Below are 15228 nucleotides of genomic sequence, written 5' to 3' on the forward strand. Positions count from 1 at the left end.
ATCTGTCGGATTCCTTGCAATTTTATAATATTGGTATCAACAATATCATAAAGTGTCTCCCATATTCCATACAGCATCACAGAGTCCACATCAAACATTATGTGAAAAACTATTTTCTTTTGTTAGTTTTCAATTTGCTCCTTTTTGATTTCACTGAATGTCCCCTTCTTTTTGTGGTAAGAAACAGGGAGAATAGAAGCTTTCCATCTAACCTCTCTAGACCATTGTGATGGGATCCCTTGGGTACAACATGAAATTGTGGGACTGCTGTGCTCCCCTTACTCTCCAGCCTGGGTTTTCTCTCACAATGGTTTGCCAGTGACAAACAGCAAATCCTTCCAGGCGCTGTTATCTTGCACGAATGTTCTCCAAGGTACTCATGAACTATACACAGGGAAACACCAGCAAATATTCCCAGCCTTACACCCCAGGAATGTACCATCTTACACTCCTCAAGACCTTTTCTTGAACAGTACAAGCTCATTAATTAGTTCGCCACTTCGTCAAAGGATAGTGGACATGCACCAGCCTTTGTAACCTGAGCAGGTTCCCCAGGCACTTTAGACAAACCCACTGGTAAGAATAAAACATTAAAATAAATTTATTAACTACAGAAAGAGAGCTTTTAAGTGATGGGCATAAAGGTCAGAGATATTTACCTATGAAAATAAAAAGTAAACACGCATTCTAAATCCTAAACTTATAGACTAAGCAAGATTTGAATCAAACAGCTTTTCTAACCTGACTGGATGTTGGAGGCAGGTTACAGTTCTTAATACACAGGCTGAATTTCCTTCTCTGCTTGGGACAGTCTCCTCAGTTCAAAGTCTTTGTCTTCCTGGCATTCTTATTGCCTTCAGTGTAGGTGGGGCAGGAGAGAGGTGGAATCATGGTGCCATGCCACTGTCCCTTATTTTATACTCTCAATTCATGTCCCAGACATGTCCTGGTTGGCCTTGCTGAGTCACAGAGTTGAGCAATCTCCCATTGTGTGGTGCTTATGCAACTGAGTCATAGAGTTGAGCAATTCTTATTGTGTGATGCTTACACAACTGTCTTTTACAGAATTGTAAATACCTTGTTTACAATTCCCCTATTGATCAATGGTCATTTAACGCCCGCCTGGGTATGGGTTACCACCCTTTAGTCACTGGAGAGCTAGCAGTGGGCATTTCCCAAACTCACAACATAGTTTAATACCAACCATATAGCAAATCTTATACACACTAACAATATACATATTTTGACAGAACAGTGGTTTTCAGCAGATCATGAGCTTTCATATGACGACTTGCAAGGCACACTTTGTTTGAAATATCACAACCATATACCAATCATGAATATGGGGGTTACAGGATGCTACTTTGAGGTATAGCATGTCACAACCATGCATTATTGTATGAACTTATTATTATTATTTGTATTACCATAGCACGTAGGAGCTCTAGTCATGGACCAGGACTCCATTGTGCTAGGCACTGTAAAAACATAAAATACTTTTATCTTGACCTCTCTAAGGTGACAGTCCCAATCTTTTCAGTTTCTGTGCAGATGAGAATTTTACTAAGCTTCTAATTATTCTCATCACCTTTCTCTGAACGCTTTCTCCTTCTGCAGATAGGGTGACTAGTCCTGAACCCAGTATTCTAGGTGAGGGCATTTCTATTGATTTATAGCACTGCATTATAATATATGTAGATAATAGTAAAAACATGGGGCCCAATTAAGTAAACTAGTTTAAGAAAAAAAGAAAAAGAAAAAAGAGTGTTTGGGGAAGGGACCCCAAATGTCCTGGGCCCTGCAATTTCAGGCTGTGACCCTGGCTATCTCCAATATAGTCTTTATGTTGTGCTTTGTCAGCTGCATTCCTAAATCTGACTAGATTACAGCATGAGCATTCCCCTATCAGTAGCCTGGCTGACCTCTCGCAGAGGCTCAGGTTTGGCATGGGCTATGTTTGTAAAACTGTTTCTCTTCTAGGAGGAAAAAAACAAAAATCTGAAGGCAGCAAAGACTCCTCCGCAGACCACTCACAAATGGAGGAGAATCCTGAGGGAAATCAGTCCGAAGCTGAGACCACCCAGCTAGAGAAGGTACTATTGGTAAAAGGGGCTTGTGGGGGATAAGAAAGGGGTGAGTAAAACAGAAAGCGAGGAGAGGGACTCTTAACAGTGATAGAAATCTCAGTTCAAGAGCTCAGTGCTGCTTTCTGACATGATCCTCACATCTGAGCTTGGAAAGTCGGTTCTTGTTTGAGTGTCCTCTGCATATTTCTGGTCTTGTGATGCACTGACCAGTGTAGCTGAGACAGTGGAACTTTCTGGTAGTGTTTGAGCAGATTCTAAAGGTGTGGCTATCGAAGGTTGCATGGCTGTTGCCACCTAAATTCCTTCCAACCACAGCAGCAAAAGAACGTGAACCTCTTTGGATTTCTAATGTACTCAATGCTTTTTTTACCTCTGTCTTCATGAACAAGGTCAGCTTCCAGACTACTGTACTAGGCTGCACAGCATGGGGAGGAGGTGACCAGCCCTCTGTGGAGAAAGAAATGGTTCAGGACTATTTAGAAAAGCTGGACAAGCACAAGTCCATGGGGCCAGATGTACTGCATACGAGGGAGGTCCTGGATGACTGGAAAAAGGCTAATGTAGTGCCCATCTTTAAAAAAGGGAAGAAGGAGAATCTGGGGAACTACAGGCCAGTCAGCCTCACCTCAGTCCCTGGAAAAATCATGGAGCACATCCTCAAGGAATCAATTCTGAAGCACTTAGAGGAGAGGAAAGTGATCAGGAACAGTCAGCATGATTCATCAAGGGCAAGTCATGCCAGACTAACCTAATCAACTTCTATAACAAGATAACTGGCTCTTTGGATGAGGGGAAAGCAGTGGACGTGTTATTCCTTGACTTTAGCAAAGCTTTTGATATGGTCTCCCACAGTATTCTTGCCAGCAAGTTAAAGAAGTATGGGCTGGATGAATGGACGAAAAGGTGGATAGAAAGCTGGCTAGATTGTCGGGCTCAACGGGTAGTGATCAATGACTCCATGTCTAGTTGGCAGCCGGTATCAAGCGGAGTGCCCAAAGGGTCAGTCTTGGGGCTGGTTTTGTTCAATATCTTCATAAATGATCTGGAGGATGGCGTGTACTGCACCCTCAGCAAGTTTGCAAATGACACTAAACTGGGAGGAGTGGTAGATACGCTGGAGGGTAGGGATAGGATATGGAGGGCCCTAGACAAATTAGAGGATTGAGCCAAAAAGAAATCTGATGAGGTTCAACAAGGACAAGTGCAGAGTCCCGCACTTAGGACAGAAGAATCCCATGCACTGCTACAGACTAGGGATTGAGTGGCTAGGCAGCAGTTGGGCAGAAAAGGACTGATGGGTTACAGTGGATGAGAAGCTGGATATGAGTCAACAGCGTGCCCTTGTTGCCAAGAAGGCTAACGGCATTTTGGGCTGTATAAGTAGGAGCATTACCAGCAGATCAAGGGACATGATCATTCCCCTCTATTCGGCATTGGTGAGGCCTCATTTGGAGTACTGTGTCCAGTTTTGGGCCCCACACTACAAGAAGGATGTGGAAAAATTGGAAAGAGTCTAGCGGAGGGCAACAAAAATGATTAGGGGTCTGGAGCACATGATTTATGAGGAGAGGCTGAGGGAACTGGGATTATTTAGTCTGTGGAAGAGAAGAATGAGGGGGGATTTGATAGCTGCTTTCAACTACCTGAAAGGGGGTTCCAAAGAGGATGGCTCTAGACTGTTCTCAGTGGTGGCAGATGACAGAACAAGGAGTAATGGTCTCAAATTGCAGTTTGGGAGGTTTAGGTTGGATATTAGGAAAAACTTTTTCCCTAGGAGGGTGGTGAAGCACTGGAATGGGTTACCTAGGGAGGTGGTGGAATCTTCTTCCTTAGAGGTTTTTAAGGTCAGGCTTGACAAAGCCCTGGCTGGTATGATTTAGTTGGGGAATGGTCCTGCTTTGAGCAGGGGTTTGGACTAGGTGACCTCCTGAGGTCCCTTCCAACCCTGATATTCTATGATTCTAAGATCCTTAGCTAGATAAGTGCCTTTTTACCTTTTAGACTAGTTATTGTTAAGATCAGATCTCTTTGATTAATGAAAGAGAGTGTCTGGCCTCAAATTCGGATGCCTCAGGTTCTGGTGGAAGATATTCCAGCATTGAAGAGTGAAATTTTCTTGTTTGATACATAGGATGTCCAGTAGTGTTCATTCGAGTCTGACACTGATACCTAAGACCTGATCATTTCCTAAACAGTCTTCCTGCTCTTTCACATCACTTGTCACACAATATCGTCTTTCATCGAGTGCACTGTGAGTTTTGCTCTTACCATAGATTCATGGAATCTGGAGATGTCAAAACTCTCTTAGATCATCTTTTCAACCTTCCTGGGGTGAAGGTAGTATTGGTCTCTTTAGCAAATTTTCTAGTGCTTTATTCAGTCCAAAGTGGTGATGCTTTCACCACTTCCTTAGGAGACAATTCCACGCCTTGACTACCAAGAAGGCTTTCCTGTTGCTCAACCTGGGAAAAAAAATGTGGAAGACGGAATGTGGGAGAAGTTGTCTTTATTGAGCTGGGATAGTTTAGGGGGAGCAGAGGGGAGTTGGTTTGTGTTGGAGAAAATCATGCACTCAAGGGAAACCCCTTGGCTGTTTTCACACGTACCAAATAATGTAGAGTCCTGTATTGTAGGACCAAAATTTTTTACATGCAGTATTCTTTACCAGAGCACAGATGTGACCATTGGCTTTATTCTGTTATTAACATTGCCATTTTCATTTCAGGACACCACTGAAAAAAAGTCAGGGATCCCTTTGGTGCAGCTGCAGAGTTACCGTGCATTCTTCCGAGAGCTAGACCTTGAGGTGTTCACCATCCTGCACTGTGGGCTGCTGACCAAGTCTATTTTGGACTCGGAGATGCACACAGAGGTAAGTGTAACAGAGTAAACTTGTACCAAGAGGGGCCAGAAGGCTGCTGCAGAGCTGTAACTGGTTCATTCTCACCGAGGGTTTGGAAGACTTAGCCTCCTCTGCTTAACTAAAATGGAGAAAATCCAATCTCATCATGGCCCATAACCCAACTGCAGAAAGTCAGTATGCTGCTTCGGGGAAGGTATCCACATCCACACAGGAAAAGACAGGTGCCTTAGAAGGTCCTAGGACAGATAGTAACACTATAGCTGTGGCAAATAGATGTTACTTTTGCACCTCCAGCTGGTGCTCCATCTTGAGGCTCTTTCAGCTTTGATCAGTCTCAGGCTTTGATCTCTCTTACTAACCACATGGGACGTGTTAAACCCTTTGGAGCTAATGGGGATTGCAAGTCACAAACCACATGTTTTAGTGATGGCACATCACTGATGTCACATCCAAACCATTCTCAGCTACTGTCAGAACATCATGTTCACTCCAGTCACTTTCCCAACCAGACAGGACACACACAGACAGGGCACATGAGAAGAAAAAGAGAGAAGACTCTTTCCTTGGGCAGGCAAAGTATCATGTCCATGAAAGGGCAGATGGGAAAGACAGGACTGGAGGTGCATTCCCACTGCTGCATGGAGTTTTGCCCCTCATCTGCAGTGCAGTAACCAACATCAGATGAGTAGGCAGAACCAAGTCCTGGACCAGTTAGGGTATTATGGTAATACCTGAGAAACCAGGACCTTGAGGTTTGATAGGCCCAACACCCATAACTTGGATTGAAAAATAAAAGAAGGCATAGAAAAGGACATACACAAAAACTGACCAGAGTAAAGACAAACAGAGTTGATTTTGTGTCACTGGGATTTATATTTCTCAGTCCATGGAAAAGTCCGAGGCTGTTCACAGCCATCCTTCCACAGTTTTCCATTAGCTCTTCTAAAGCAAACCATCTTAGCTGAAAAATGAGGGAATTGACAGGAGTCTCAAAACAAAGTTCAGACAAGAGCCCAGCATGCATTGGGTAGTCCTGTAGCATGAGTTTGATTAAATTACTTCCAGGTCTTTCCAAACAGATTCAGGGTAAGAATTCATAGGCCTTAAACTTCTTAGACTGTCTCTTGGAGATATGCCAGGTCAGTTGGTCCTGTTCAGTTGGTCCTATATACACACAGCATATAGCTGCCACAGCTGTCCAATGTGTAATGGGGAATTTTGGGGATCAGTGTTACCCTAAATTACCAAGTTTAGGTAATCCATCCTATGTATAACCCAAGATCCTGTGTGCCTACTTTTGAGGATGGTTAATGGAGATGAACATACTGAACTATTTTCTTCCTTGAAATTTTAGGCCAGAGAAATTGTACAGTTAGGGCCAGCAGAGCTTGTGTTCCTTCTGGATGATCTTTGCCAAAAGCTGGAGCACATACTGATGCCACCCGCTGCAAAGAGAGCCCCTTTCTTAAAGGTATGTACAAAAGGGAGAGGTGGGGCAAAGTGTTTACTAGCTAGAGGCACGGAGAGTGAAATTCACCCTCAGGTAGACAGCCTGAAGAAGGCATCTGTGCTAGATTGAAGCTGGGGATACCAGTGGTGCATTGGCCTTATGTATGCTCTCTACACAGGGCTGAATTGGAAAGAGCTTCCCATATACTTAGGCTTATTACAGTAGTGCCTAGGAAATGGCTAAGGTCAGAGCCAATTGTACTGGGCAGTGTACAAACAGAGCAGTAGACAGTCCCTGCCCCAAAAGCTTACAATCTAAATAGCAAGACTGATACAGGGTAGGGAAAAGGGATAGAACCTGCCAGCAGTGTGAGCCGAGGGCTGGGCAGCAAAGGGCATTAGAGTGCTGCCGTTTTTAATTGTTTTTTGTTTTTAATGTTGTGGTTTAAGTTTTGTTAGCAGGGGATTTGCTAAACAGAAAGACACAGGAGTGGAGAGAGGACATAGATGGGAAGGGGTGCAGAAGAAGAGGGAGGGGAGGAAAGGATGAAGGGCAGCTGGAGTGAACCTGAGGTGACTAGACTGTGAGGGACGGGGTGAAAAGGACTTGGAGCATCATTCATGGCAGTGTCCCTAGGTCCCTGCCTCAGAACCTGCTGAGGCTGCTTCTGTGTCTGCCCTGCTGGCTACAAAGTTGCTCTGGTGTGGGGAGCTGGCTTTTCCCTGGAATGTGCCTGCTGCTCCAGCCCACCTGCCTGGGGGTGCCATTCATCAGGATGTGCTGAGCTATGTTACTTAGAAGGGTTAGTGACACCCCAAGTCGAGGCTGCCTGAGCATTTCCCTTTGTACATTCTCATAACTATCTCAGACTTGCATCTTTTAGGGCTGATATTTTTCAGGTCTGCCTGAGGGTGAATATTTTGTTGTTGGAAGTTTTGAGTCCAGTTGTTTTGGAGTATGACGAGATTGAAAACTACACTCCTTTTCCATTGTGCCTTTCTTCTGTTTACCAGCTGTAGCACCGTCTTTGGAGAGGCAGACTGGCCTTGTGCTGAGACTCAGGCACTGGGTTGAGACTTAGAAGAGCTAGGTTCAGTTTCCAGTCCGGCATGGGACATCATCCCTCTGTGACTTGCCTCTCCATCTGTCACATGGGGCTAATAATCCTTCCTTTCTCCCAACCTTTGTTTAGTCTGTAAGCTCTTTGGGACAGGGTCTGAGGCACTACATTTTGTACAGCGCCTAGCACAATGGGCCATAGTATCAGCTGGGGCCTCTAGACTCTACCATAGAACAAATAATAATAAGTTGTTTGCTGGAGCAGTGGCTTCTGTTTGGAGGAAAATTTCCTTTTGTAAGGAAGCAAGAAAGATTCAAGCAGGAAGTGAGTCCTCCCCATAGGTCTCTACTGGAGTCTCTTCTCCAGTAAATAGTTTCTGGAGGCATGCCAAACCAGCCTCCATCCTTCCCTATTCCAGAACTGTTTGGCAGAAGGAATCCCTGCTTCACAGAGGCTTGTATTATCGAGAAATAATAAGAAAACTTTACACTTTTGAATTCATTCTTTTGTCCCACCCCTTGGCCTTCCAGGTTGTAGACTTGTCCCCTTTCCTCCACCTTGTCACAAAGATCCCAGAGCTCTGGCCAGACAGACCATTGTCACATTCTCTTGTCGCCCATTCCCAGCCTCTGGCAAACAGAGGCTAGGGACACCATCTCTGCCCGTCTTGGCTAATAGCCATTGATAGAGCTAATTTTTTTTTTAACCCTGTTATAGTCTTGGCCTTCACAACATCCTCTGGCAGAGTTTCACAGACTGACTGTGTGTTGTGTGAAAAAATACTTCCTTTTTTTTGTTTTAAACCTGCTGCCTATTAATTTCATTTGGTGACCCCTAGTTCTTGTGTTATGAGAAGGAGTAAATAAGGAAGTGTTATGTACTTTCTCCACACCAGTCATGATTATATAGACCTCTATCATATCTCCCCTTAGTCGTCTCTTTTCCAAGCTGAAAAATCCCAGTCTTAATCTCCCCTCATACGGAAGCTGTTCCATACCCCTATTCATTTTTGTTGCCCTTTTCTGAACCTTTTCCAATTCTAATAAAAGCAACAAGGAGTCTGGTGGCACCTTAAAGACTAATGGATTTATTTGGAATTTTTTTCAATTCCAATATATCTTTTTTGAGAAGGGGGGACCACATCTGCACACAGTATTCAAGATGTGGGCATACTGTGGATTTATATAGAGGCAATATGCTATTTTCTGTCTTATTATCTGTCCCTTTCTTAATGATTTCCAACATTGTTTGCTTTTTTTACTGCCGCTACACATTAAGTGGATGTTTTCAGAGAACTTTCCCAAATGACGCCAAGATCTCTTTCTTCTGTGGTAACAGCTAATTTACACCCTATCATTTTATATGAATAGTTGGACTCCGAGCCTACAGTTCTGTTCCCACCAGGACTCTGGACAGTGGTAATCAGCAATCAGATAGCAACATTTATTTAGAACAAAAGCTTTTCAGAGAAAACATATCTTAAAAACAATAAACCCCCCCTAAATGCAATGCTTGCTTTTCCACAAGAGTTGCCAATCCCTGGCTCTGGGAAGATTAAATTCCTTTAGACTCCTCCATAGAGCCTCTCTTTCTTTGTCAGCCTGTCCCCCTAGATGGCTTCTGACAAGTCCCCTCACCTTCGTAAAAATCAACACACGCTTTAACTGTTTGTAGCCCTTTTATCTGGTAGGCTCCAGCATTGCAAAAACAAGTTTACAGCATATTGGAGGCAAGACGTAGGATCTTTGACCCTAACAGCTATACCCTGTTGTCTTTCTAGTGTATATCTGGATGTTCTTATATGGGAAGCCATTGTGTTGCCTTGCCTCCCTATTCTTTCCACAGCACAGGAAAGGAAAGTCCTATGACCCAATGACTTCCCCTATCATTATTACATCAGTAGTCATTGATTAATACATAACAATGCTTCCAGTATTCATAATTAAGGCTAAGATTTTTTCACACATATTTTTAGTAAAAGTCATGGACAGGTCACAGGCAATAAAGAAAAATTCAGGGAAGCCCATGACCGATCCATGACTTTTACTAAAAATATGCATGACAAAATTGGGAGCTGCGGGGTCACTACACGGCCCTCGGGGAGCCCTTGGTGAGAGCTGAGGGTCCCTCCGCTACCCATGGCTAGGAGCTCTGGGGGCCACTGCCACCCACAGCAGCTAGGAGCTGTGGGGGTCCCCCACCACCCATGATGGCCAGGAGCTACGGGGGTCCCTCCACCACCTGCAGAGGCTCGGAGTTCCCAGGGGCTCCGCTTCCTGTGGCAGCCAGGAACTGAGGGGGCACCCACCGCCCACAGCAGCTCAGAGCTCCAGGGCACATCCACTGCCCAGAGACCGGGAGCAGTAGGGCACCCATGCTGCTCGTGGTGGGTCAGAGCTTCAGGGGACCCTGCTGCCCACAGTGGTTCGGAGCTCCCACGGGCCCCACTGCCTGCAGTGGTAAGGAGCTGCGGGGGTGCCCCGCTGCCCGTGGTGGCTTGGAGCTCGGGAGGGTGGGGCGGGCACAGTTCCTAACCACGATGGGTAGCAGGGGGACTCTGCAGCTCCCAGGCACTGCGGGCTGAAGTCACGGAGGTCTCTGGAAGTAATGGATTCCATTACTTTCATGACCTCCGTCACAGAATCGTAGCCTTATTCATAATCTTGTTACATATCAGCTCCATTTGTGACACAGGTGTCTAAAGTTAGCTTTCTGAGTCCATGTTCACCTAGAGCTCTGATCTGAGTCTCAAAAGTGCTTAGTAACTAGCAGATCCCATTGACATGTGTTTGTTTATGTCCAACAAATGTGTAAATACCTGTCTATAATAACAAAGAAATTCCAGGAGTCGTTTTATTTCTGAAACTGCAATTTAGATGAGAAAAACTTACCAGGACTGTAACTGCAAGAAAGACAACTATAAATGAATGCTGGAATTAAAAAAAATGTATAGTGGAAATCGAGGAAACTCTCATTTCATTTTTAAACTTAAAAAATAAAATGTGCCCTAAGCACCCTTAACTCTTCCCAAGTAACCCCGCCCAAATTACCAAAACAACCTTACTTCTGCACCTCGTGCATTTTTGACACAGAGAGAGTTAGCGACATATTCATTCAAGAATTCCTACTTTTTTAAGGCCAGAAGGGGCTGTAATCATCTACTCCTGTATGTTCTTCTTTGTGCTGTGGTCCACAGGTCTGTTATAATGGTACATTGGCCTGCTTGCAACTATTTGCAGCTTGGGGACAAAACCAGACCTGTCAGTCACTCAGTGGGAATACCCCATCCCCTGAAGTTCCTTCCTGGGTTCTTTGCCTGCTGCAGTGTCTCTTAACCCTTCCAGACTACTGTACCCCTTTCAGGAATCTGATTTTGTCTTGTGTACCCCCAAGTTTCACCTGACTTAAAAACTACTTGTTTATAAAATCAGACACAAAAACATAAACGTGACACAGCACACTATTGCTAAACAGTTGCTTACTTTCTCATTTTTACCATATAATTATAAAATAAATCAATTGGAATATAAATATTGTACTTACATTTCAGTGTATATTCTATAGAGCAATATAAACAAGTCATTGTATAAAATTTTAGTTTGTACTGACTTCGCTAGTTCTTTTTACATAGCCTGTTGTAAAACCAGGCAAATATCTAGATGAGTTGATGTAGCCCCTGGAAGACCTCTGTGTGCTCCCAGGGGTACGCTTACACCTGGTTGAGAACCACTGGTCTACTGCATCACCGGCGGCTCCCCTAACCTTCCCTCTGCAGACCCTTTCAGAGGGAAATTCCAAACTTCATTTTAAAATTTTAAACTAACATGTTGTCTAATTCCCAGCCACGTCCCAGAGCTGCATTTACTCTTTGGGGAGATTGTCCCCTCAGCTCTTCTACCTTTGGAGGTATTTTCAGTGGTTCGTGCCCACAGGCTTCACTGAGAACATCCAGACGCCAAAGGAAGGATCCATGTCTCCTGCTTTCACCTTATTGAGCGGGGAACTCAGCCAGTTCTGTGGGCAGGATGCAATTTCCCTCGCAGCCCAGAATGGGCAAGGTCACCTCTGACCCTTTCCTCAAGCAGGAGAGGAGGCAGACAGGATTGGAGAGGATGGCTCTATTGGGCAAGGAGCAGCCAGGGCCAGACAGGCTCACCTCAACCCACCTCCCCAGACAGGAAAGGACACAGGCAGGGTTGGAAAAGAACTGGCTCCAGATCAGATGGCTCCCTCTCCCGCACCTTCATGGGGGAAGTGAAGACAGCAGGACAGTGCACCAGATGGAAGATCACACTGGAGTCCCTATAGCCCTCACCAGCAGCTCTGCCTCTGACTGCAGAGTTCATCCATCTCTTCCCCTCCGCTTCCCCACCGGTCATAGATAGAGGGCACTGGACACAATACGGACACTGCCAACAGCAGAGAGTGTGGTAAGAGGCTTTGGGCCCAGCTCCCTTCCCATAGTGCCACTTTTATAACAGCCCCCACCACCCAGGAGATTCCTACACCCCAGACTGGGACCTCCTGAGGAACACAGCCTCACCTGGCCCAGAGAGGGGAGTTTCAGGGCAGCCCATTCTTGAGCCTCAGACCAGCACTTTCCTTGAGGGACCCAGAAGGGCTCCAGCTGGCGAGGGGAGACAAATATGCCTGGCCTCTTTCAGGACAGGGAGATCAGTAGCCACTGGAAATATTTTCAGAGCAATCTCTGAGCCCAAGTTCATGACCCCACTGAAACAGGATTATGGGGGCAAACTCTTAAAAGGGAAATAAATGAATAATAAAATTAGTGCTCTTTTTCCTGCTCTCCTTCCTGGAATGCAGCATGGCACATAATCCTCAGCACCTGGTTGCCCGCCTCACCTTCATGGCATGCAGCAGGGCAGATCCATGTAGAAAAGACCAGTTTATAGACCTAGAATATCAGGGTTGGAAGGGACCTCAGGAGGTCATCTAGTCCAACCCCTGCTCAAAGCAGGGCCAATCCCCAGTTTTTGTCCCAGATCCCTAAATGGCCCCCTCAAGGATTGAACTCACAACCCTGGGTTTAGCAGGCCAATGCTCAAACCACTGAGCTATCCCTCCCCCAAGTGCTGATTCCTCTCTTCATGCCCCCATCCAAAGCATTCTTCCTACTCAGGGGAGGGAAGCCACATCAGAGTCACTGAATTACATAGTAAAATATATTTAAAAAACCACCAGACAAAGAGGATAGATTCTGTCAGGCAAGAGTACAGTGAGTGTGTGAAACTGCATTGCGGAGGTCTGCAGCTGCCCTAGTCAAGCTATAGCTGCACCCTGGGAAGGTGGGAGAGAGGGATGGGGATTTCCTGCCACACCTCAAAGATTGGAAAAGCATCAGTCTGTCTTCCCCAGCTGAGGGTCGCCAGGCCCTAATGTCCTGGTTATTGCTCCAAACTTCTGTTGCAGATTGACATATCTCCCCACCACCTCTCCTTCCTCCCCTGCACTGATCGCTGTGGTGTGACAAGAGAGACAGCAGCCCAAATGTGAAAGAACTGGCAAGCAGTGAGGGGCCTCTTGGCCCACCACTCATTTCTAGTCCGTTTTTTAAAGCCAGAAAGTTCTTCGGTGTGCGCCAGTCATATTTAACCTGACACAGATAAATGTGGCTATTTTCCTTGGTGTTCCTAACTGGGAGAGATGCTTACCTGAAAGAGTAGCCTCATCATTATCCAGGCTCTTCGCAGGCAGCTAAGTCCATGCAGGCATCACCTGACTCCATGAAATCTCTCAGTGGTATCAGAACAACAAAAATAAACAAATATGATCTGTCATCTGACACCCCAACTTGCCTTGCAGGCTGTCACTAGTAATGCTAACATGGGTGAACAGTACTGTAGGTATGATCCCTTGCAAGGCAAAAAACCCACAGCCTAAAGGCTTCTCTCCGGTTAGAAGAGTCATCAGAAAAGTTGACTTACCATCCTGATTCCTGCCAAAAACTATAGAAAGGAATTCACATCATAAGACAAGGCTGTGAAGCACAGCCAGAGAAAGTACCTCTTGGCAAGTAATAGCTAGACAAAGTGCAGGGTCAGTAGCTGTTCTCTCTTGCCTCGGCTATCGGTCAGTCTCTCAGTCAGTCCTGTCTGGAGTTAGGCCCTTGATTGGTGCCACTCTCTCTGTTTTAGAGCAAAAGGGCTGTCTGTCTGTCTGTCTACCTATCATCATCAACACCATCATGGCAATTACCAAAGGGACACGGCCTCCTTGCAGTTCAGGTGCCCACTCAGATTGATCTCTGGGTTGGTCCTTAAGGTGCTCTTGCCTGTATATTCAATTTATGTCCATTACTGTGATGTGGAAAAAGCTAATGTACTCAATGCTTTTTTTGCCTCTGTCTTCACGAACAAGGTCAGCTTCCAGACTACTGCATTGGGCAGCACAGCATGGGAAGGAGGTGGCTAGCCCTCTGTGAAGGAAGAAGTGGTTCGGGACTATTTAGAAAAACTGGACGTGCACAAGTCCATGGGGCCGGATGCGTTGCATCCGACAGTGCTGAAGGAATTGGCGGATATGATTGCAGAGCCATTGGCCATTATCTTTGAAAACTCATGGCGATCGGGGGAAGTCCCGGAAGATTGGAAAAAGGCTAATGTAGTGCCCATCTTTAAAAAAGGGAAGAAGGATGATCCTGGAAACTACAGGCCAGTCAGCCTCACCTCAGTCCCTGGAAAAATCATGGAGCATGTCCTCAAGGAATCAATTCTGAAGCACTTAGAGGAGAGGAAAGTGATCAGGAACAGTCAGCATGGATTCACCAAGGGCAAGTCATGCCTGACTAATCTAATTGCCTTCTATGATGAGATAACTGGTTCTGTGGATGAAGAGAAAGCAGTGGATGTGTTATTCCTCAACTTTAGCAAAGCTTTTGACACGGTCTCCCACAGTATTCTTGTCAGCAAGTTAAAGTATGGGCTGGATGGATGCACTACAATGTGGGTAGAAAGTTGGCTAGATTGTTGGGCTCAACGGGTAATGATCAATGGCTCCATGTCTAGTTGGCAGCTGGTATCAAGTAGAGTGCCCCAAGGGTCAGTCCTGGGGCCGGTTTTCTTCAATATCTTCATAAATGATCTGGAGGATGGTGTGGATTGCACCCTCAGCAAGTTATGCAGATGACACTAAACTGGGAGGAGAGGTAGAAATGCTGGAGGGTAGGATAGGATACAGAGGGCCCTAGACAAATTAGAGGATTGAGCCAAAAAGAAATCTGATGAGGTTCAACAAGGACAAGTGCAGAGTCCTGCACTTAGGACAGAAGAATCCAATGCACCGCTACAGACTAGGGACCGAACGGCTAGGCAGCAGTTCTGCAGAGAAGGACCTAGGGGTGACAGTGGACGAGAGGCTGGATATGAGTCAACAGTGTGCCCTTGTTGCCAAGAAGGCCAATGGCATTTTGGGCTGTATAAGTATGGGCATTGCCAGCAGATCGAGGGACGTGATTGTTCCCCTCTATTTGACATTGGTGAGGCCTCATCTGGAGTATTGTGTCCAGTTTTGGGCCCCACACTACAAGAAGGATGTGGATAAATTGGAGAGAGTCCAGCAAAGGGCAACAAAAATGATTAGGGGACTGGAACACATGAGTTATGAGGAGAGGCTGAGGGAACTGGGATTATTTAGTCTGCGGAAGAGAAGAATGAGGGGGGATTTGATAGCTGCTTTCAACTACCTGAGAGGTGGATCCAAAAACGATGGATCTAAACTATTCTCAGTGATAGCAGATGACAGGACAAGG

The 15228-nt window shown here is 45.6% G+C and overlaps 1 protein-coding gene across 5 annotated transcripts in view; it reads left to right on the forward strand.

Annotated features, from left to right (window-relative positions):
• Nucleotides 1–15228, forward strand: part of FANCD2 (FA complementation group D2) — a 183552-nt gene that overhangs the window by 80197 nt on the left and 88127 nt on the right. For all 5 annotated transcript variants that reach the window (XM_084633083.1, XM_084633084.1, XM_084633080.1 and 2 more), the window contains exons 28-30: nt 1981–2093; nt 4813–4959; nt 6305–6421. In XM_084633083.1, coding sequence (XP_084489209.1) covers nt 1981–2093; nt 4813–4959; nt 6305–6421 — 377 coding nt within the window. The remainder of the gene's footprint in view (nt 1–1980; nt 2094–4812; nt 4960–6304; nt 6422–15228) is intronic.

This window comes from Lepidochelys olivacea, assembly GCF_965140295.1.
Source record: "Lepidochelys olivacea isolate rLepOli2 genome assembly, chromosome: 7".
NCBI classification, from domain to species: domain Eukaryota; kingdom Metazoa; phylum Chordata; order Testudines; family Cheloniidae; genus Lepidochelys; species Lepidochelys olivacea.